The sequence below is a fragment of the Humulus lupulus genome, chromosome X, assembly GCF_963169125.1.
Source record: "Humulus lupulus chromosome X, drHumLupu1.1, whole genome shotgun sequence".
Taxonomy (NCBI): domain Eukaryota; kingdom Viridiplantae; phylum Streptophyta; class Magnoliopsida; order Rosales; family Cannabaceae; genus Humulus; species Humulus lupulus.
The window spans coordinates 152,425,979-152,448,313 of NC_084802.1; the positions used below are offsets into that span (position 1 = coordinate 152,425,979).

Sequence of the window (22,335 nt, forward strand, 5' to 3'; positions counted from 1 at the left end):
TCCCATGTTTACCACAGTTTAAATGTATGAAATGAGTCTTTTGAGACCAAAACCTTTTTTAACCCTAGCTCTTACACATTTAGTGACACGTTTTTGAGATAATGACTTGATTAGCGAGTCTTGCACCTTTATAAATACACAGTGTAACGGTCTTGGCTATCCAGGGCGTTACAAGTGAGCACCGGAGTCTGCTTGTCGAAGTGTACATGTGGCTCGACCTTTGGGAATTGGTTCTTTTTTGAAATGGCTTTTGGGAAACTCCTTTATTTTATGGGCACTATTTCTTTTTATTTGGAATAAATGTTTAAGTTGACAAAAACAATGTAATTGTCTAAGTGTGCGCACACAACTTTTCAAAAGTTGTTTTATTTTGATTTTTGGAGACTATTAAAATTTTAAAATGTTATTTTCTGCGTTGTTTTGGTCTTGTTTGTTTGGCTCTTTACAAGGAAGTACCTTGTCTTTGTGTTATATTGATCTTAGGTTCACCTATGTAAATGTTGTATTAGATGGCATAGGGTTCTTGTATGATTTGAGTTTTGTTTGTTTTGATGTTTTGGTCCATGTTTGTGATTTTAAAATATATGTTGATGTTTGGCAAGAAATATTATGTTTAAATATTTAGCTTTGAAGAGTGTTGTTTTAGTCTAGAGGTTGTTTATTGTAATTGATTTTATCTTAATATTAGAAACATGATAATATTGGTTTTGAAGTTATATCTTTTAGGGTTTCAAAACCCTTGTGAAAATTATAATCCTATTTGAAAGATTAATTTTTGGGTCTTGAGCATATCAAATTGGTGGAATTTTTTTTTCTTTTCTTGTTGATGTACTATAGGTTCGGCCAAGCCTTGTTTTAGGCCTAAGGTTCTATTGTATTTATTTTGTTGATTATTTGTGCATTTATAAGTAGGATGAGTTTATGTATTCTATTATGAAAGAAAAGAAGGATGACTAGTTATATTTTATGTTTAATGGTACATTTGGTTAAAGCGTTATATTGGAGTTTATGTCTTCAAAATGGTCTAAATTATTGGTGCATGCTAATTGGATTTTTGAATACATATAAGCTATAGAAATGTGCTAGGTGGTTTAAAGATTTGACATTGGTATAAAGTTCTTTAAAAATGTTAATTGAGTTTTTTTTTTTGATGGAAAGATGAGTATATTAAAAAGCAAACAAACACCAATACAAAAGCCCAAGCCAGATCGGCCAGCCAACCAAATTACAAATGCAACATGTAATCAAACACAGCTAAGTCCCTAGACTTGATTTTAATCTTAGGAGCTCTAGACAGCCTAACTTTAACTGCATATCTGATCTGATGAACAACAAAGTCAATAGACCAAGATCTATGCTCAAATATACACTTGTTTCTATTTTTCCATATCAGATAAACAGCAGCAGCAAACGTTGCTGCAGCAACTTTCTGCACAAGACCTTTCGGTTTGCCTTCCATCCAAAGATGCCAGTCAGCATATCTGCTCAGCCAAGTAGCTTTCCCCAGCCAGTTCTCCAATCTGGTTCTCAGTTGATGAGAGAAAGAACACTCAAAAAACAGATGTGAATGGGACTCCTGAACCTCTTCACAAACCGAACACAGATCAGAAGCTATATGCAAGTGGCACATTAGAAGCTTGTCTCGGGTGAGCAGGTGACCAAGAGCAGCTTGCCAAAATATGAATCTATGCTTAGGCATAGCTAGGGAACACCAAACCACATTAGCGAAAGCAACCTTGTTAGAATCCAGCAACCTGTTATAGAGAACCCGCACATTCATCTTGTTGTTCCTGATTGAATCAGCCATCCTCTGAGATGAGAACAGATCCCTCAAATTAGCAATCTTCTTCCAGTACTAACTCACATCCTGCTGTACTTTATAGCTCCAAAAATCTTGCCCCTTAAAGTAAATGGAGTCTATCCATTTAACCCATAATAAGTCTTGCTTAAAAGCCACAGCCCACACAAATTTAGCAAGAAGAACTATGTTCCAAGTAACCCCATGCTTAAAACCAATACCCCCCATGCATTTAGGCTGGCAAACTTGATCCCAAGATGTGAAATGCATTTTGCAACGGTTGCTATTAATGTCTTTATGCCCCCAAAGAAAATTTCTGCATAGCTGGTCTATTTCCTTAAGGACACTCTTTGGAAGAATGAAGATGCTCATCCAGAATGTCCTAATACTCAGAAGAACAGAGTTAATAAGCTGAGCCCTTCTTGCAAATGAAAGGTGACGACTTGACCAATTGTGAAGCTTCAATTGAATCTTTTTAATTATCACAGCGCAATCTCCCGCTTTCCATTTAGTGGTACGAAGCGGCACACCCAAATATCTGAGAGGGAAGTACCCCTTATTAAACTAAACTTTCCGCATCAGATTTTTCATTTCACAGTCAGCCACTCCCCCAAAGAAGACTTGCGATTTTCCCATGTTGGCTGAAAGACCTGAAACCGAGCTAAAATCATTGATACAGTCCTTGATAATCTGCACTGACTTACTCTCACCCTTGCAAAAAATAACCAGGTCATCCGCAAAACACAAATTGATAAGTTTCAGCTTTTTACACTTAGGGTGAAACTGGAAATCCTTCTTAACGGCAGCTTGACTAAGGAGCCTAGTAAAATATTCCATCACTAGGACAAACAATAAAGGAGGGATAGGGTCTCCTTGTCTCAAACCCTTTTTTCCTTTAAAACCTCCTTGAATCCTACCATTCAGTACAACCAAATAAGTAGGATCCCTTAAACAAGCCATCGCCCAATTGATGAACCTTTTCGGAAAACAAAAGGCAGAGAGTGTATTTTCTACAAAATTCTAGTCAAGCATGTCATAAGCCTTACTCAAGTCTATCTTCATAACACAGCGAGGAGAGATGTTTTCCCTAGTATAACCTTTGATGATATCCTGAAGAATCATAATATTATGCGCTAACAGTCTCTTTTGCACGAAAGCTCCTTGATTTTGGCTAATAAGGCTAGGGAGGACTGTTGACAATCTACCACAAAGCATCTTGGAAATGCACTTGTAAATGGTATTGCAGCAAGCTATTGGACGAAAATCTACTGCTTTGGTAGGGGTATCAACCTTAGGAATTAAAGTAATAGTTGCCATGTTTAGCTCTTTCGGCAAACTGCCCTTCTCAAAGAATTCAAGAATTGCCCCTGAAATTTCCATACCCAAATCCTTCCACATGGCTTTAAAGAAACCCGAACCATACCCATCCGGTCCCAGACTTTTATTAGCATTAATACTGAACAAAGCTACCTCCACCTCCTTCCTAGTAAAAGGCTTAATTAGACCAAGCTGCTGGTCTACCGTAAGTCTATGACCCAAGTTAAAACAAGAATCCTGAATGGGCATTGTAGCATTACTAGGACTCCCCATTATCTTTTGAAAATGGCTCACAAAGTGGTCAACCACATCCTCAAATCTCTCAACCAATTGACCCTCATCATTGATAAAGGAAGTGATCCGATTAGAGGCCCTTCGCTGTTTTAGGCACGCATGAAAATAGTTTGTATTGTCATCACCATGGCGAAGCCAAGTCACCTTACTTTTCTGTCTAAGAAAGCTGTCATAAGTTTTATCATGCTTAGCAAATAACTCCCCCGCAATCCTCTCCTTGTTTTGTAATTCTGTTGAGTGCGGGTTCCTTTGGAGAGTCAAATTAGCCTCTTGGAACTTTTCCTTTGCACTAGTGTAATTCTTACCAACATCACCCACGGTACACTTATTAAACTGCCGTAAAACTCGTTGAAGTCTACTCAGTTTCTGAATAATTTTCCCTAGCCCCTCTCCTTTACACGACTTTCTCCAGATTTGAAGCACCACCTCCGAATACTTGTCATGATCAGTCCATAAGTTGAAAAATCTGAACAGCCTAACCCCTTGATTAACAACAGCCTCAGACTTGATTATACAATAACAATGGTCAGATAATAAATGCCAGTTAACCACAGCTACTGAATGAGGAAAAACATCCCCCCACTCTTCATTTATAAACACCCTATCCAATTTTGAATAAATTCTGTCCTCATTAGCTTGTTTATTTGTCCATGTAAAGTGAGACCCATTAGTGCGCATCTCATCAACCCAACCTAAGGCTCTCCAATTCTGAGCATCCTCCAACTCCATAGCAGTGATACCACGGCCTCCAACTCTGTCAGTGACTTCAAAAACGGCATTAAAATCCCCAGCCACAAGCCAAGGAGTATTTGGAATGAATAAACCAGTTAAGTCATTCCAAAGTTGTCTCCTCTCCTCAATAGTGTTCCTTCCATAAACAAAGGTAACATAAAACTTTTTATTGGTCCTCACTTCAGTAGCAAGAACATGAACTAATTGATCACTCTCCATCCTGACCTCAACTGAAACATATTGTCGCTGCCAAACCAGAAGAATTCTCCCTTCAGCAACAGTCCCTATATAAAACTCCCAGCTACTGAAAAACATGCTCATCATCTTCTCAATTTTGTCCCCACGCAACTTGGTTTCTAACAAAGCTCCAAAACCAACTTTATTAACTAAACAAAACTGACTAAGGGCTTTCTGTTTCTCCCTTTTATTTATACCTCTCACATTCCAACTAATGATGTGGTGACTCTCCATGAAAAAGATTGGCTGTAGACAATCCCACTTTTGTGACACCCAAAACCTTCTCTTGTAGAGTAATGTATGAGTTCTGCACTAGGTGCTGGGTTTTTGAACCAGGTCTCTTTCTTCCCCCCACTCGTTTAGGTGTAAGCCAGGTCTCTGAATTGTTGTCACCAGAAACCAAACTATCATTCTTTGTTTCACATGTCTCATCACCAGGGGGCTTAGCCAAAACTTCAATCTCTTTAGCATCCCTGTTCTCTGTTTGCTGTTGCCCAATCTCAGGGTCCTCAATAGAAACCTCTTTTCCTTTAGTTGTCTGTTGTTGTTCCTGAATAACCTGCTGGGTGCCCTCCATTTCCTTCATTCTTTTCTACCTCCATACTTCCTTTTGCCTCCTATTACACATTATCTCAGTGTGACCAAACACCCTACATTCTTTACATTGTGTTGGAAGCCATTCAAATTCTAACAATTGCTCCATTAACTGCCCCTTCTCATTGAGAAACTGAATGTATTTTGGGATCTTCTCTGTTATTTCTACCTCAACCAACACTCTTGCAAATTGCATCATTGACCTTTCCTTCGTCACTTTATCCACTAGGATCGGAGTCCCAATTGTGCTCATGAGAGCACTCAGACAATTAGTCCCCCAATACTGCAATCCCAATCCCGGAAGTCGAATCCACACTGGGACCGATTTTACAGTCTTCAATGTGTCTAGTTCAGTAGTCCACGGTTTAACAATGATAGGTTTCCTGTCAAAATGTAAAACCCCTGCTTCCAACACCATATCTCATGTTGCTTCTTCTCTGAATTTCACTAGAGTATACCCAGCATTCAATCGCGCTATTCTATCTATGCCCAGCTTACCCCAAATTCTCTTAATGAATCCTTCAAAAACTGCAAATGGAGGATTGGCTCCTAGAACCATACACACCACAGCTGAATTCCAAAATGTGGCTTCAACTTGGATCTCCTCCAAATCTACCTGTGCTATCCTTTGTCCCTCTCGAACCATAGGTTCCTCATATTTCAGTTTAGCCCCTCCCTGGTTCGGCAACAAAGAGCGAAACTGAGTCCATTTGTCTTTCGCCTGGTTCTGAAAGTCATTTCCATCCATCGTCATCTCACTCCAGTGAGCATTAGTTCGTATCCCTCCACTTGATCCCTCATCCGTACCTCGCATCTCCCGCTCCCCACCATCTGGGAATTCAACCATCGAATCCTTATATTCTTCATTTATTTCCTCTGGTAAAGCAGCTTCTATCTCTTCCCCTCTTTCGTCAGTAGCTTCGATTATCACTGGAGTCTCATTAGCCCTAGATCTAGCAGGCTTTAGGTTGGATTTCTTGTGCCTCGCCATGGAGAGAACCAGAAAACCCCTTGCACCTAATGTTAATTGAGTTTTGTATATATAGAAGGTTTAGATTCTTGATGCTTGAATAGTTTTGCTTCTTGGAATACTTGAATGGTAGGAACATGTTAGGTAATAATTTAAACATGATCAAAAGTGTGTTTTTTTAAGTAATCATGCTTGCTATAATTTTCTTATTTTGATAGTGATGATCAATCAATAATTTTAAAAATACATAAGTTAAGCCAAAAATAATATTTTAGAACCTATGTAAACAAGAGATACTTTTTTCATTTTAATGAGACTATTAACTAATTAAACACATGCAGATTTTTTTTATTTTACAAAAGAAAATGTGATTTGTTCAATTATGTGATTTTAAACAAATAAAAGTGTTTGCTGAAATTTTTATTTTATTGAAAGAAAAAGTCTTTTTAAATACAATGTATAAGGTATACACTCGTATAGATTAAACCTTAGACTATATACATGAAAAATGTAATTTTCTATTCTTTAAAATATGTCACATTTTAATTAAAATAAGGCAATATTTACTTGTAAAATAATTAATCAAGTAACATTATCTTTATGAGACTAAGTGTTTTTTTTTTAGTAAAAGATGGTATAAAGAAACTTTTCCAACATAATTAAAACTGTGATATTTATGAAAATGTGATAACCTTGATATATCATTTGTATTTTTCTACAAAGTTAATGATGTGATTATTTTACTTATCTATTTGGCAAAGGGAGTGAGTACCAATTTCTTTTATCATAAATTATTTACTATTAATTCATTTTGTTAAATTAATTATTTTGTGAGAAAAAGAAATAGAAAGATGGAACTACACTCTTGTGATATTTTATTTAAGTTAAGAATAGTAAGTGAAATTAATATTTGGAAAATGACATCTAAAAATAAAATGATTTTGTAGTGTTCCAAATTTTCTAATAAGGCTTAGAAATTATGCTAATTTGTGAACTAAATGATTATGTAATTAGAAATGCATGTTTAGGTGAATTAAATATGCACGTGTGCCCCATCTGGTTATTAGGGGCATATTTATAATCTAAGCCAGTTGAGGGCATAAATGTGATATATGTGTAAATTGTAATTGATACCAAGAGTGAGTGGTGATATATCTTTGATGCACGATCCAAGACGGTCCCAGGAAGCAGTTTAGTTAAATAGTCACAATGGGGTCGAATACCCGGCTCGGGAGGTGCCTAGGGGTATTTTGGGAACACAGTTGGTGTTCGAGATTTATCGGGTAACCGATAGTAATTTAGCAAATATTTGGACATGTTGGGATTAAACGGAGATTTATAGGAACACTTGAGGATTTAGCGGGATGTGGCAATTGAAAAAATTTCCCTTGGTGGCACTTGAGGATTAAGATAGACTTAAGGGGTATTTTGGACTTTTGGCTAAGGGATAGGCTTAAGCACTTAGGCTGCTGAGACACTAGAAGGGGGTTAGAAGGAAACATAAGGAAGATTCCAAGCCCTCTCTATGGTTCTTGAAGATTTTGGTGAAACCTTGGGGATTTTAGGCTGAAGAATTGGAGGATTGGACTTGTTGTGCTAGGGGATTTACTGAAGATTGAACATATCTCAGAGTTAAGGGCCTAAGCTTAACCTATTATGTATAATCATACTGAATTATTCTAGAATTATAGGTTTGCGTGTGAAAATGGATTCTAAGAATGGTTTTGGGTGTTTGATGAGTGTATGAAGTTTTTTTATTGAATTGTTGTGATGTTTAGCCTATGTGAATACGGATTTTAGGCTTAATTCTGGGTTTAATTAGTGTTTGGGGTATAAATTTTTGGTTTAGCTCAAGGAAAAACGCAGAAAGGATCTTGAATTTCTAGGTTTGGGGGCTAGGGTCGCAGCCCTGTTTTTCAGGCGCTGCGACCCGTGTCCTCAGGATGGATTCTACTACCCAATTTAGTGGAATTCAAGGTCCCGGAAGCTAGATTAATATTCTTAAGTTATATATTGGTTTAAGATTTGATGGATGGCTATTGTGAATGTGTTGTGACTAGGTTTTCAACGAGGCTCGGATTAGGGAACTATGCTCGGGATCGCATTGGTTTATCATCTTGGGACTCAAGTAGGAAAACTGTTGTACTCGTAGAGACGGGCACGACCCTATTGTTTATGTTTGATTGTGTGACCCTATTGTTTATGCTTCATATATTTGTAGATATATGTGATTATTATGCTATGTTATGCATGTTTGTGAGTGAGCGACAAAGGCCAGAAATGGTGAAGGCCAAGAACGGATGGAAGTCGGGTACGGCAAGGGTTCGTGATCAGTGTTGAGCACGCTAAATGTAGGCTGTTAGGGTGAGACCCTCCTAGGGTGTTGTATCCACCCTCTCGGTGAAGACCTCGAACCTAGGGCCTGGTAAAGCGCCTGGGACGGAGTTGGCCGCTATGGGTTTAGCCCGTTGACTGTGTTGTTGTATACTACGAATTTTTATGTATATGTTATATATTTTGTGTTGAGTTTCTTGCTGGGCTTCAGCTCACGGGTGCTCTATGGTGTAGGTAAGGGCAAAGGGAAGGTCGACCAACCATTAGTACAGAGAGCGTGGAGCGACGGGTACATGTTCGACTTGTCTGGCTGCCACAGCCAGGGTTATTTTAGGAAAATGTACTGTATTGGTTTGTTTTGTCGCCTAGGTCAACTGTACTTTTATTTTTGAGTTGTAACACACTTTCTGTAACGACCGGAATTTGCTAATCGGGTTGAGTGCTTTAATTAGTATGCCTGGAGGGCAATAAATGGATTAATGTGCTAATATGTTGATTTATGTGAATATGTGATATTAATGCATGTTTAGTTGAGTTAAATGTGCATGTGGGCCCCGTCTATATATTAGGGGCATAAATGTGATAAATGCGATATATATGTGATATGTCTGCGCAGCACGATTCGAGACAGTCCTGGTGTAACGCCCTACTACCTTAGAGCCGTTACTAAGTGAGTTTAAAATAGAAATTGTGCATTTAATTGACTCTAAGTGGTTTCTAAAACCAAAAGTGTGAATTAAACCAGAGTTTAAGGCTGTACTCTTCGAAAATGATTAGTTTCATTGAAAACGTTAAATGTAAAACATCTGGGATCCCAAAATAAGGTTTACAAAATATTTACAACTCAAAAATAGATTTACACTTGATCAGCTATCAAAAGAATGGTTAAATACAGCCATATACAAAATGCCCCCAACCAAAGCAGTCGGGCAGGCCAAACATGTACGCGCCGCCCCCACGCTCTCCATACTCATGGCCGGTTGACTGACTCCTTGCTTTTACCTGCCACACGAAGCACCCGTGAGCCGAAGCCCAGCAAGAAAACCCAAATAACACATAACATATGCAAATAATATAGCTGGCATGATTCACTGATAAATAGGAAAAACCATCATATTAAACAAGTACGGCCATGCCGCCCCAGAGGCCTACCAAAGCCTGGGGTTTCGGTTCTCACCGCGGGGATAACTCATGTATCCCTTGGGTCCCACCCTGAGTATAAGCATCCCATGTGCTTGAGTGTTACTTCCGGCCCCACGGCCGTACCCGGCCTATGCCGCTCTCGGCCCATGCCGTTCATTACATTATAATCACACATATAGCACATTCGAAATAATCATTCACACACATCATGATTCATTTAAGATTAAACATTTGCACATAATACAATCTCGGGCCATGCCCTGCAATCACACAGTGGGGCCATGCCCTATTCTCGGGTGTCACGGTTTTCTTACCTGTATTCCGTGCTCTCCGATGCACCACGGTCACGAGCATGGTCCTCTAGCACGAGCCCCTCCGAAGTCCTAGTCACAACACACATAAAACACTTTTAATACAAACCAAACCCAAAACCACTTCCCGGGACCAATCCCGCACTCTCGGGACCTCTAAAACCTTAAAACAACACCCCGGAGACATCCCCCGAACCCCCGGAGCAACGGCCTAAAATTGCCAAAAATGATATCCTGAAATTGGCCTTGTGCCGCGGCACAACTTTCTTGTGCCGCGGCACCCATCAGTCAGGGGCTCCACGCCGCGGCACGCAAAACCTGTGCCGCGGCACGCCTTCGCAGGCCCAGAATTCTGGGTTTTTCCTGCATTTTTCTCGAGCTTTAACCTCTCCAAATCACCCCAAACCAATACCTAAACCCAAAAACTCAAATCCAAACCTCATATGAACAATCTAACACCCTATAAACACTAGAATCAAGATCAAAACATCAACACACCCAAGGTCCACACCTTTGATCTCAAATTCAGCAACTCAAACCAAAACCCATGAAAATCTTAACTCAAGCATTAAATTCCTCAAATCAACACAGAAACCAAACTTAAGTGTGTAATAAATCCATACCTCAAGTGAAGAATCCACCCCAACAAGCTTCCTTGAACTCCTCCTAAGCTCCCACTTCAGCCCTTCTACCCTTCTTCTTCTTTTCTTTTTTGCTTGCCCTAACTCTTCTTTCTCATTCTCTTTCTTCTCTTCAATTTCTATCCAAGCCACAAGTGAACCCAAATGCCCAAACCGTACCCCCTATATCCCAGCTGAGAGTTTCATAATCCCCTTGCCAAAAGACCAAATTACCCTTTCCTAATAATCCTTCTTAGCTAAACCTTCAAGGGCACTTAAGTCCTTTCACTTCTATTTCATTTCTACCATTTTCTATCTAAAACTTGTTACTCACAGCAGTTACAAATGGTTACCCAGGTTACTCAATTACCAATAACTAACCACTCATTCCCAACTAAACTTATAAGATTCCCGAAGTACCTCTAGGCTCCTCCCGAGCCGGGTACAACATCCCGTTGTGACTTTTAGACTAACTGGCTCACTAGGACCGTCTCGATGCGTGCATCCTGATAATAACATCACACTCACATGGCACGATCACATAATACAATTATCACAGTTGTGCTCTAAAATGGCCAAATTACAATCATGCTCATTCTAAGACAATCAAGTCTACATGCATACTAATTCACAAAGTCATGCATCTCAAATAATCAAATAGTCATATAACGTGTAATAAGTCATAATCATGCATTAAATTCATAAAAGTCACACACAGAATCCCATTATGCCCTCCAGGCACACTACTCCAGGCCCTTAAGCCTTAATACTGAATTTGGGGTCGTTACAACTATCCCCTCCTCATGAAAATTTCGTCCTCGAAATTTACCTGAACAACTCAGGATACCGCTCCCGCATATCTGATTCCAGTTCCCATGTCGCCTCTTCGACCTTGCTATTCCTCCACAATATTTTAACCAAGGCGATGGTCTTGCTCCTCAAGACCTTGTCCTTTCTGTCAAGGATCTGAACAGGCTTTGGAGGAAAGAGTCCCGGCCCTAGGAGGGGTGCGCCATGGCCCTTGTGCGCGCGCGGCCATGGGTGGCTGAGAGGTTCATGCGCGCCGCGGCCCGTGTGGGGGTCAGTGTGGTGCTAGCCTCTGTTTCGAGGCTAGTCGCGGCTCTTGAGGGTGGGGTCGTGGCCCTTAGTGCCAGTTTGTGTTTTTAAGGGTGGTTAGGCTTGGGAATTCAATGGTTAAGGCTCGGGATAGATTTTATCACCTGGATTGATAAAATTCAAGGTCCCGGAGGTTAGGGTTATGGTTCAAAGTTATTTATTGGATTAGAACTTGATGGATGGATGTTATTTATGTGTTGTGACTAGGGTTTCAGCGAGGCTCAAGTTAGAGGACTATGCTTGGGACATCGGTGCTCGGAAAGCTCGGGACTAAGGTAAGAAAACCCTTGTTCCCATAGAGCTTGTGTGCAAGGCTGAGCCCAATGTGTTGAAATAGAATTGGTATGCAGGGCCGAGCCCAGTATATTAGAACTATGGGGTGTAGCCCTTTAGCTGAGTATGCTAGAATTCTGTATTTTCTTGTTGTTCTATGTATGCTATTATGTGAATGATCGGCAAGAGCCAGGAACGGTGTAGGCCAAGAACGGCTGGGGCCGGGAACGGCGAAGGGCCGGGAATGGCATTAGGCACGTTGAGTGCGAGGCCGGGTACGACAAGGGGCCAGGAGCAGCGTTGAGCATGTGGACTGCGAGTTGCTAGGGCGAGTCCATAAAGGATACCTGTGATATCCTCACGGTGTGGACCGCGAACCGAGGGCTTGGTAAACGCCTGGGACAGCTAGGTCGTATGTGTTTATCCCATTGGTGGCCTGTTTATATGCTTGATATATGTGTTGCATATGTTATCTGTTTGTGGGTTTTCTTGCTGGGCTTCGGCTCATAGATGCTCTATGGTGCAGGTAAGGGTAAGGGGAAAGCCAACCAACCACGAGTGTAGCAAGCATGAAGCGGCGTGTACATGTTTGGCTAGCCTGGCTGCCACAGCCAGTGGAATTTGGGTGATGTTTGTAAGTAAACCTAGATTTTGTCGTTTAGTCGACTTAGTTCAGTTTATATGTTGTAAATGTTTCTAAACTGTAATTTGGGATCCCAAGTGTTAAATTTTATGATTTTCAATGAAATGAATTTATTTCTAAATTTTTTTCCTCTGTTTATGGCTTAGTTATATTGTTTGATCTAAAACCTCGATTAGCGAGTTAAATGCACGTTTTAAACTCACTTAGTAACGGCTCTAAGGGAGTAGGGCGTTACACTTTCTAAACATTATTTTTGGGATCCCAACTGTGTAACTTTTAAATGATTTCAATGAATGCCCAAATTTTTATATTTAATGTCATTAAACGAGTTTTATTTTGGTTTGGTCACATTTTTAATCTAAAACCTCGATTAGCAAGCTAATGGCTCATTTTTAACTCATATAGTAATGGCTCTAAGGAGGTAGGGCGTTACAAGTTGGTATTAGAGCGTGCAAAGGTTTATGGTTCCTGGAGATCAACTGAACATGTACGCTCGCTGCCAGTGACAAGCTCGACTCAGGGTTGGTTGGTACCCAATGAATTATATGCTTAACTTCTTGTTTAAGTGCCCTGTTTGCCTGAATATATAGATAGGGCATGATGAATGTGTTATTATATGCATGATATTAGGGCATGGCCCCTTGATTGTTATATGCTATGTGTGATATGTGGACTTGTTGGTTGTGGTTGATTAAGGAGATTGGATGGTTGTCTTGGATGTTGTCATCATGCCTGATATGATGTGTCATTGATGGCAGGCATATTGTAGTAATGCCTCAGTGATCAATAAACCTTCGGGACAATAGGGCCAAGGATGACAACCAGTGTCAGGACACTCCACTTGCCCCACCGAATTAGCAATAGTTATTTGCTGAGATGGAAGCTAGACTTCACCAAATAGAAGAAGAGCTTCAACAGTTGAGGCAGCAGGCCCCTCCTCAGGGTATTGGGTTACAAGTTTTGCTGGCTGTGACACCAGTGCCAGCCCAGCTTGCTATGGAAAATAGGTGGGAACCTTTGTACGAGAGGTTCAGGAAGCAGCATCCTCCCACCTTTGAAGGTGGCCCAGACCCATTGCGAGCAGAGTAGTGGTTGCACATGATTTCTTCCAGCCTAGATTTCGTGAGGGTGGAAGGGAATGAGAGAGTAGCCTACGCCAACTACATGTTGAGAGAATATGCCCCCATCTAGTGGGATATTGTCTTTCAGAGAAGGACTGTTGCAGTTATGACATTGGAAGAATTCAAAAACTTGTTCAATGAGAAGTATTACAGTGGTGCAGTCCGAGATGCAAAGGTTGATGAGTTTACTAATCTAACTCAGGATCGGATGACAGTCACAGAGTATACTTTGAAGTTTGACAGGTTAGCGAAGTTCGCGCCTGATTTGGTGCCTACTGACATGGCACGGAGAGATTGGTTTTTGCGAGGATTGAATGTTATGATTGCCCGTGACGTAAAAATAACTTTGGATCTGAGAACTACCACCTATGCACATGTAGTGGAGAAGGCCCTTACAATTGAGGGGGTTGAGGATCAGATATGGATAAAGGGCACTGCTAAGCGTGATGCTCAAAGGACGGTGCCTCATTGTACTGAATATAGTTAGGGTAGTGGCCTCAGTGAGCAAAGGGGAAAGGCCCCAGACTCTTTAGTTCCTCTTGGCTCGGATAGGAGGGCACGGGGGTGCTTTCAGTGGCCTTCAAGGCGGGGGAGACAACTAGAGGAGTTTCCTAGTGTGTCCTTGGTGCAGACAATGACATTCGGGAGAGTGCAGGATCAGGGCCTGCTTTACTTATGGGAGCATTAGTCATTTGAGGAAGGACTGCCCTCAAGCCAGGAAGGAAGAGCCAAAATAGAGCGACGGTCTCACTCCTGCTAGAGTAATTACCTTGACCCAAACTGAAGCTGAGGCTAGCCCCTCAGTTGTGATAAATCAGATTTCTAGTGTTGGTTCTTCTTTTATTGCATTGCTTGACTCAGAGGCTACTCATTCATTTGTATTTGCTAGAGTGATAGATCAATTGTGTAGACCTAGCGATTTGTATGCTAGGGGATTTCAGACTTTGTTGCCGACTGGGGAATTGGTAGTCTCCAGGAGATGGGTTAGAGCATTACCAATAGAGGTAGAAAATAAGGAGTTGTCTGTGGATTTGATTGAGCTAGCAATCAATGACTTTGATATGATCCTAGGGATGGATTGGTTATTGAAGTACAGGGCAGTGATTGACTGCAAGCGCAGGATGATGACCTTGGAACCGGAAGGGTAAGTACCCTTTGTATTCATGGGGACAGTGATAGGACTGCGAGTACCTATGATTTCAGCACGTAAGGCTAGAGACCTAACGCAAGAGGCCTACAAAGGATTCCTAGCAAACATTGTGGATACTTCTAGAGTTTTTTTAGTTGAACTAGATTAGTATGTGAGTTTCTTGATTTGTTCCGCACAGATTTGCCAGGGTTGCCGCCACACCGAGAGATTGAGTTTGTCATTGAATTGACGTTAGGGGCGAAGCCAGTATCTAGAACACCTTATAGAATGGTCCAGGGGAAGGAAGGCCTCAACCTTCAGATGTTCATCGCTCCATGCCACATAATCATCTTTGAAAGGTGCATAGCTCCTTTCACCTTCAAACGCAGGTCAGTCAAGGAGACCACCAGCTCCGATCTCGATGTTGTGACTCAACATGATTTTATTCACTTTCCCTTGAGTCTTGATTTTTGAGATTATGTGCTTGGCCTCGAAGAATACATTGGGGTCGACAGGAACTTCTTTCTTCACTACCGGACCAAAGTGCGGAATAGGAGTGTCAGGGGCGACCTGCTTTCCTTTGTCTTTGCATTGAGTGGATGAGCTCACGGATTTCTTCTGAGGGGGTGCCATCAGATCGCTTGATGACAAAGTGGCCTAGTTATTAGGCGACCCAAGATGATCTATAACTATGTCTTAAAGATACGAAGGACAAAATGGATTAGTTTCGTTATACGAGCTAAAGTTAGCCTTAGCCCCAGCCCATGATGCCACGTGGTATCCTAGGCTACACGCCTCAATTTCTTAACAATACCCAGATACTTCAGGATCTGCGTGTCAAAAATATCAGACCCACTACTTTCCTTTGGAAAGCAGTTTAGTGTGAAACCACTCAAGGAAGCGTAACCTCTTAGAAACCTAGTATTAAACCTAAAAACCCTTCAGTTTCTTTACCTTGAATGGGTATTCTTTAAACTAATTTGCCATGAGGGCTACCCCAGAAATTTGCCCAGTTTTATGAATGTCTTATTTCAAAAACATGTTAGGGTTCACCCATTGAACCAAAATCGAGACTTATTGTAACGTCCTACGTTTTTGGGTACCTTTAAACGACTCGGGTCGAGATTTTTCCCCCGGGTTAAGAATATTATTTTAAATAATATTATATTTTGTTTGTAAGTATTCCATGAGTTATTGCTAGCCAAAATATGAATTTTGTGATTTTAAAAGTCAAGATAAGACTTTCGGTCCTGGACCGACACAAAAACCCTGATCGGTAAAAATCTCGGAAAATAAAATGAAAAATCATGGCAATTATATTTTGGGCATAAAATACATTCATAAAAGTTAAAGTTTGGTCAAAAATAATAAACCAAAAAGAAAATGGAAATTTTAGGGCATTTTGTGTTAAATGCCTAATTTTACCGAAATGGGGAATTTTATTCCATGAATGGACCTTAGGTTAAATTTTATTATGTGATTAATTAAATTAAATGTGAGAGACATTTAATTTAATTAATTAATGTTAAGTTTGGTGATTAAAACTTAATAAGAGTGAAAAATGTGTCAAAAGCCAATTTGGACTTTTCTTCTTATGAAACATTAATAACCTTTATAAAAAAAAAAAATTGAAATGATCATATATATAGCAAGGGTTGGCCGGCCATGTGCTATTTTAGGTGGTGTGAAGCCAACTTAATAAAGATAAAATCTCATTTTAACTAAGTCAAGTCAAGTGGGCAAGTGGGAGGAAAACACTTGAGTTTTTTTGAGATAAATTAGATAGTATATAATTCTTCCATCCCTCCCCAACCGACCACACCACCCTCTCTCATTCACTCATCTGATTTTTGAAGACCTCTCAAAGTGTTCTCTCCATTTTTCAAGCCCAAGAACACCAAGGAAACTTTGAGGCTAAGTCTTGGTCTAGGAAGTATTTTCCCTAAGGTAAACCTTCACTAATCTAGGCTTTTGTAAAGTTTTAAGCTTAGAGTTTCAAATAGCTAATTAACTATGTTGTTGGGGGAAGTTGGTTAGGGTTTTTGAAAGGTTTTGGAGGAGCCAAAGCTAATAGGAAGGTCCAAACCTTAAGCAAGAACACCAAAGAGGTAAAAAGTTTACTTTTGATGATTTTGTTGTAGGGTTTTTAGTTTTAAGCATTATTTTGTATATTTAATGCTTAAAGTTTCTTGTTGGTGATGTAATAAGGTTATGGTAGTTGTTTAATAATTTTTATGATGCATGTGTATTGATTTTTGAAAATGGGAACCAAAACCCCCAAGGGTTTTGTAGGATACCCTAAAACAAAACATGTTTTGAGCTGTGACTTCCAAGGGGTCAAGCAGCCACTGTATATTGTTTTTGTAAAATTAAATTGTACTGTGATGTTGTTGATATTGAGTACATAAAATTGAGCTTTTGAAACACTAAAAAATGTTTAGAAATGAGTAAGTTATGCTATTTCAAAGATTAGGTAAAAAAAAAACTGTTTTTTTCGTATTCTTATTTTCGAAACCAAGTTTGGACAGCCACTGTATAGGGAAAATGAACCCAGTTTTTTCTAAAATTTTGTGGACATATTACTGGCATAACCTATTATTCCACTGTAAATTTTGGTAACAAAATATTAAACAGTTTGAAAGTTATTAACTGTCAAAGTTTGGAAAAAATAAGGACTTGAAAATAAGGTCATTTTTACCTCATTGTTGGAAAATGATTTCACCAATAAAAAATGCTCATTTTGACCTAAGATTTTACAAAGACCTAAATGGCATAACAAAAATGGAATTGGAAAATTTTGGTAACAATTGGGTAAGTAAATTTCAAGATATGAACTAACGAAGTATGTAGTTAAAAATGTGAAAATTAGGTTTTTCACACTTAGTGTAAAAATGAGATTTTGGAGCATAAGGTAAAAAGTAAAATTTTGCTTATTTCAAGATATAAATTGGTAAGTCTTGAAATCATATTTTCACTAAAATTATCCCTTTGAGTTTAAATGAATTATTTTTATTAAAGAGTTTTTATTCTTTCTAAAAATAAGAGATTTAATTTATTGATTGTTAATAAATTAAAAGAGGGTTTAAAACCCTATATTTTGAGAAAATAATTAAATAAATTATTTTCCTAGTAAGTAAAATTAATTAATTGCTTTTGGAAAATTAATTAGTCAAGATGAGAAATTTATAACGGTTTTCCTAATTAAGACAAATTAGGCAATTTTCTTAAAACGGTTTTTAGATATTAAAACCTTAAGAAAAATAAAAGGAAAATTTAAAGAGTTTATTTTCTTTAAAAATAATTAAGGAATTTATTTGTATTTTCTGGATATAATACCGGCTAAAATCTTACATATTTTAACCGACTAGTCGAAAGTGCGGGTTAATAGCGATACCTTGAAAGAGTAAGGTTTTTAGCGGGTTGTGGGGAAATACCATTGTGATACCCGAGCCTAGGTATCGAGACCTTAGGATAGGTCTCCCCGAGACTTAGGGTTTAGTCTCGAATATTTTGTATAACTTTCCTTAATAGGTTTAAAACCAAATAAGGATTGTAAATCCTTACAAATGACTTTTATTAAAATGACCAAACTGCCCAAAATAATAATAATGAATTATTAGTGCCATAATTAATCCGAGTATACTGTATGGATAACTACAGTATTGGCTAAGCGTAACTGGACTGAACGTTGGAGGGTGAAAACTTGCTGAGCGCTAAGGACTCCAAGTAAGTCAACTTATATTGTATGGCTGCAACATGAAATGATTATTGTCTTGTATGTTAGTATAGGGATACATGCATATATATAGGCTGTCATAGAAAGTTGCTTAGAGACGTTAGTCTAGTGAGTGCTGATTTAGAAAATATGAACGGTAGAAGTCCGTCATATCCTAGACGGTTGATCCCCGTCACACTGCTTGATTTTATTTATGTCCGGTTCATTACCGCGAAGAGTGGCCATGAGATGAGGATAAGCTGGTTAAACCTAGGGGCGCCAAGATAAATGGGACCTAGGGGCCCTCATGCTTACTTAATCATTAGACGGTTAGAATCCGAGCAAGTGCTCTGATAAGTTATTCCCGGATAGCAGCCGTGAATATTGGCCATTCCGTGAGAGTGCCTAGAGATACTAGGGGTTGCCAAGATTGAGTGAGGTTGAACACCCTAGGGGCAGCTGCTCACCAGCACCACTGATTAACATAGAAGTCTCCGTAAAACCGTGTAAATTGGATTACACTCTTGGATAAGTCGCGATGCCCTAGGTAACATGATAGTTACCATTGTTGAGGATATTTATTGGCTAGATCTTAGTGTGGAGACTCGGTTCTCTTTTACAGATTAGCAATTATGTTGGAGGGCGCGTTACGCCTGAATTGTTGGAAATGGTCGAGCGCTGGTCTCGAATTATATGGTGGTATGATATATCTGCTTGCTCTGGGATTTTCTGAGTGTAGGGATATAATTGTTGATAAGATATAGTTGTGATATAATATATCTGCTTGCTCTGGGATTTTCTGAGTGCAGGGATATAATTGTTGATAAGATATAGTTGTGATATAATATATCTGCTTGTTCTGGGATTTTTCTGAGTGCAGGATTTTTTTCTAGTTACGAATTAATTTATCATTGGTTATCAGGCATGACCATAAGTTTTCCAAGATGCTTTAGCGTTCTTGAAATTGATTGTGTAGGGTCTGGATGGGTCCGAAACCCTAATTCTCTACATGCTTTGTTGGAAGTTGATCTTACTAAGCGTTTTCGCTTACCTAGTTGTTTCATGTTGTAGGTAAGAACAAGGGCAAGGCAGAGCAGTGAGCGCTGGAGTCTTCCTTGCAAATGTACATGTGGACCGACCTTTTGGGAAGCCTTTTTATTTTTGGAAATGTTGTGTAATTTTCCTAAACTAGGCTCACTCTAATCTTTATAAAACATGTTTGTAACTAAATGTTAAGTATGGCCATACGACTTTTTAAAAAGTTTTTTTTTTCTATGGGTTTTTGAGACATTTTGTTAAATGAAAACATTTATATTTCCGCATTATCGAGTCTTGAAACTCCGGGTCGTTACACCTATTTCCTATGAACATTTAGAAATATCCTAACAGTAACAAACAATGAACGTTGCGAACGAACATTGTTGAAAATAGAAATTTCATTTAATAACGAAAAAAAAAAGGGAGAACTTTTCAAACCAAGGGATAAGATACTTACAGGAAATATGTTCGATGATTAGAGGATGTAGATTCAGCAACGGGAAGCTCCTGGAAAGCTTCTGAATGTCTGGACATGATGAACGGTTTTGGGGATTCTGGGAAGAAGAAGGGAATCTTTAGAGTTTAGAAATGGGAAATTTTCAAATTCAATGGTGGTGAGGTTTGAAGTTTGATCACCCTATTTGTACGTAAACTACGGAAATTAATCTAGGCCACCCAAGTATCTCGAGATCCAAGGGCCAATACTAAATAGACCAGATGACGACAAAATGTTGACAAGACAATTCTTTCAGTCCTCGAAACTTGAACAGACGCCAATTGCAGTAAACCACGTGTCCAGCACTCAAGTAGTAGGCAAACATGGTTTTATGTGACAGAAGTTTAAAAGCTCCTACTGTGTATGTGAGAAAATGACGACATCAAACATGAGCAGGAGCTTGGGGGGCAAATGTTGTAGCCTAATTTTAGTACGAGTTCATTCATTCAGCTCGGGTACAGCTGGCAGATAAATACGTGGAAAAATAACCAAGTAGGATATTTAATTGTTATCCATATTGACAGCTCGAGATTTGTAATGGTTAGACCTAGTGTTAGGCCTCCTGACTTTACCTCGAACTAAGAATAAGATAGTTGTCAAAGCACCAGCTCGAGGTCAGATGGCTGTCAAAGCACAAGCTCGTGAGAGATGTGCAACTCGTGGTGATTCAGATATAATGCAAATTAAAGGATCCCCAAAGATTCGGGATTTGTTTATACACTTATTCATGACTAGACTGTCATATTTATTATCTGAGATAGCAATAACATATTTATTTTGTTATCAAATCATATCCCAACACAAATGGGAATGATTTGTGCTAAATATAGACATTATGTAATTATGTGATTGACTCACGCGGTTACCCAACCCTGTTCATGGAATTCCCCTATAAATACTAGGAATATTGAATAGGGAAGGGGAACCAATTATTCTGTAATACCAAAACTCTACCAAAATAGAGAGATACAGCAATAATATTGACTCGTGGATAGGTGGATTTTAACCACTGAACCACATAAAGTTGTGTTCTTGAGAAAATTCTTGTTATTTTCGTTACGGTTTACCATCAAGCACTAAACTGCACTTATTATTTCTTATTACATTGTTGGCGAAAAAAAGCGTCAACACCCTCTTTATGCCTAAACCCTTTTGTCGCCAGTGTAGTATTTTCTCCTAAATACCCACTTACACCCAATTGGCTTTGGCCCCAGTGGGTGGTTTACCAATTCCCAAGTGTTGTTGGAAAGAATGGAATCCATCTCATCATTGATGGCTTCTTTCCAAAATGCACTATCTCTTGATTACATTGCTTCACTATAAGTCTTAGAATCATCCTCAACAAGAAGTACAATAGGAATTTTCCTAATGACTTCCTCTCTATTTCCTTCTACCATGTAGAAAGAAATTCGTTGAGAATCTGTCTCATCCACTACTAGATTTTTCTCCTTTCTAAGCTTTTGACTTCTTCTAAGTTCAATGGGTTGCTTTACATTCCTTTGAGAATTCTCCTCTTGAGAATTATTTTTGGATGTAGAAGCTTGAGAATTGTTCTCATATAACAAATTCTCCTTTAGATATGTTGAAGCTTGAGAATTTTTGTCACATAACATGTTCTCAAAAAATTCAACTTCTCTAGATTCAATCAACTTCTCTAGATTCAATCAAAAAATTGGGGAACCTAAGCCTTATTAGCAAATTTGGGACACTACAACTATCCTTTCCTTATAGAAATTCCATCCTCAAAATTACCTGAATAACTCGGGATACCGATCCCGCATATCCTTCTCAAGTTCCCAAGTCGCCTCCTCCACTTTGTTGTTCCTCCAAAGCACTTTCACTAAGGCAGTGGTCTTGCTCCGCAAGACTTTATCCTTTCGGTCGAGAATCTAAACTTGCTTCTCCACATACAATAAATCCTGATCCAGCTCCAAGTTCTCATAACTTAGCACATGCGTAGAATCTGATACATACTTCTAGAGTATGGATACATGAAACACATTGTGAACCCCTGATAGAGCTGAAGGTATTGCCAATCTGTAAGCTACCTCTCCAACCCGTTCCAGAATCTCAAAGGGGCCAACAAACCTAGGGCTCAACTTGCCCCGTACTCCAAACCCCTTTACCCCTCTCAAGGGAGAAACTCAGAGAAACACATGGTCATCGACTTGAAACTCTACGCTCTTGTGTCTCAAGTCTGAGTAACTCTTCTGCCAACTCTGGGAGGCAAGCATTCACGCTCTAATATTCTCAATCGCCTCGTTGGTCCTTTGAACAACCTCAGGACCCAGATATCTCCACTCACCCATCTCATCCCAATGGATGGATGATCTGCACTTCCTCCCATATAACATCTCATACGGAGCTACTTCGATAGTCGCCTGAAAACTTTTATTATACAAAAATTCAATCAAAGGAAGATACTTAGTCCAAGATTCCCCAAAATCCAACACG

General features: G+C 39.3%; 1 protein-coding gene across 1 annotated transcript; it reads right to left on the reverse strand.

Annotated features, from left to right (window-relative positions):
- Positions 1–1,225: 1,225 nt before the first annotated feature.
- On the reverse strand, positions 1,226–1,807 carry LOC133806378 (uncharacterized). Its single transcript, XM_062244487.1, has one exon. The coding sequence runs from the start codon at positions 1,805–1,807 to the stop codon at positions 1,226–1,228; it is 582 nt and encodes a 193-aa protein (XP_062100471.1).
- Positions 1,808–22,335: the final 20,528 nt, after the last annotated feature.

Coding starts and splice junctions, on each gene's coding strand:
- LOC133806378 (XM_062244487.1), bottom strand. CDS start 1,807: ATGGCTGATTCAATCAGGAACAACAAGATGAATGTGCGGGTTCTCTAT.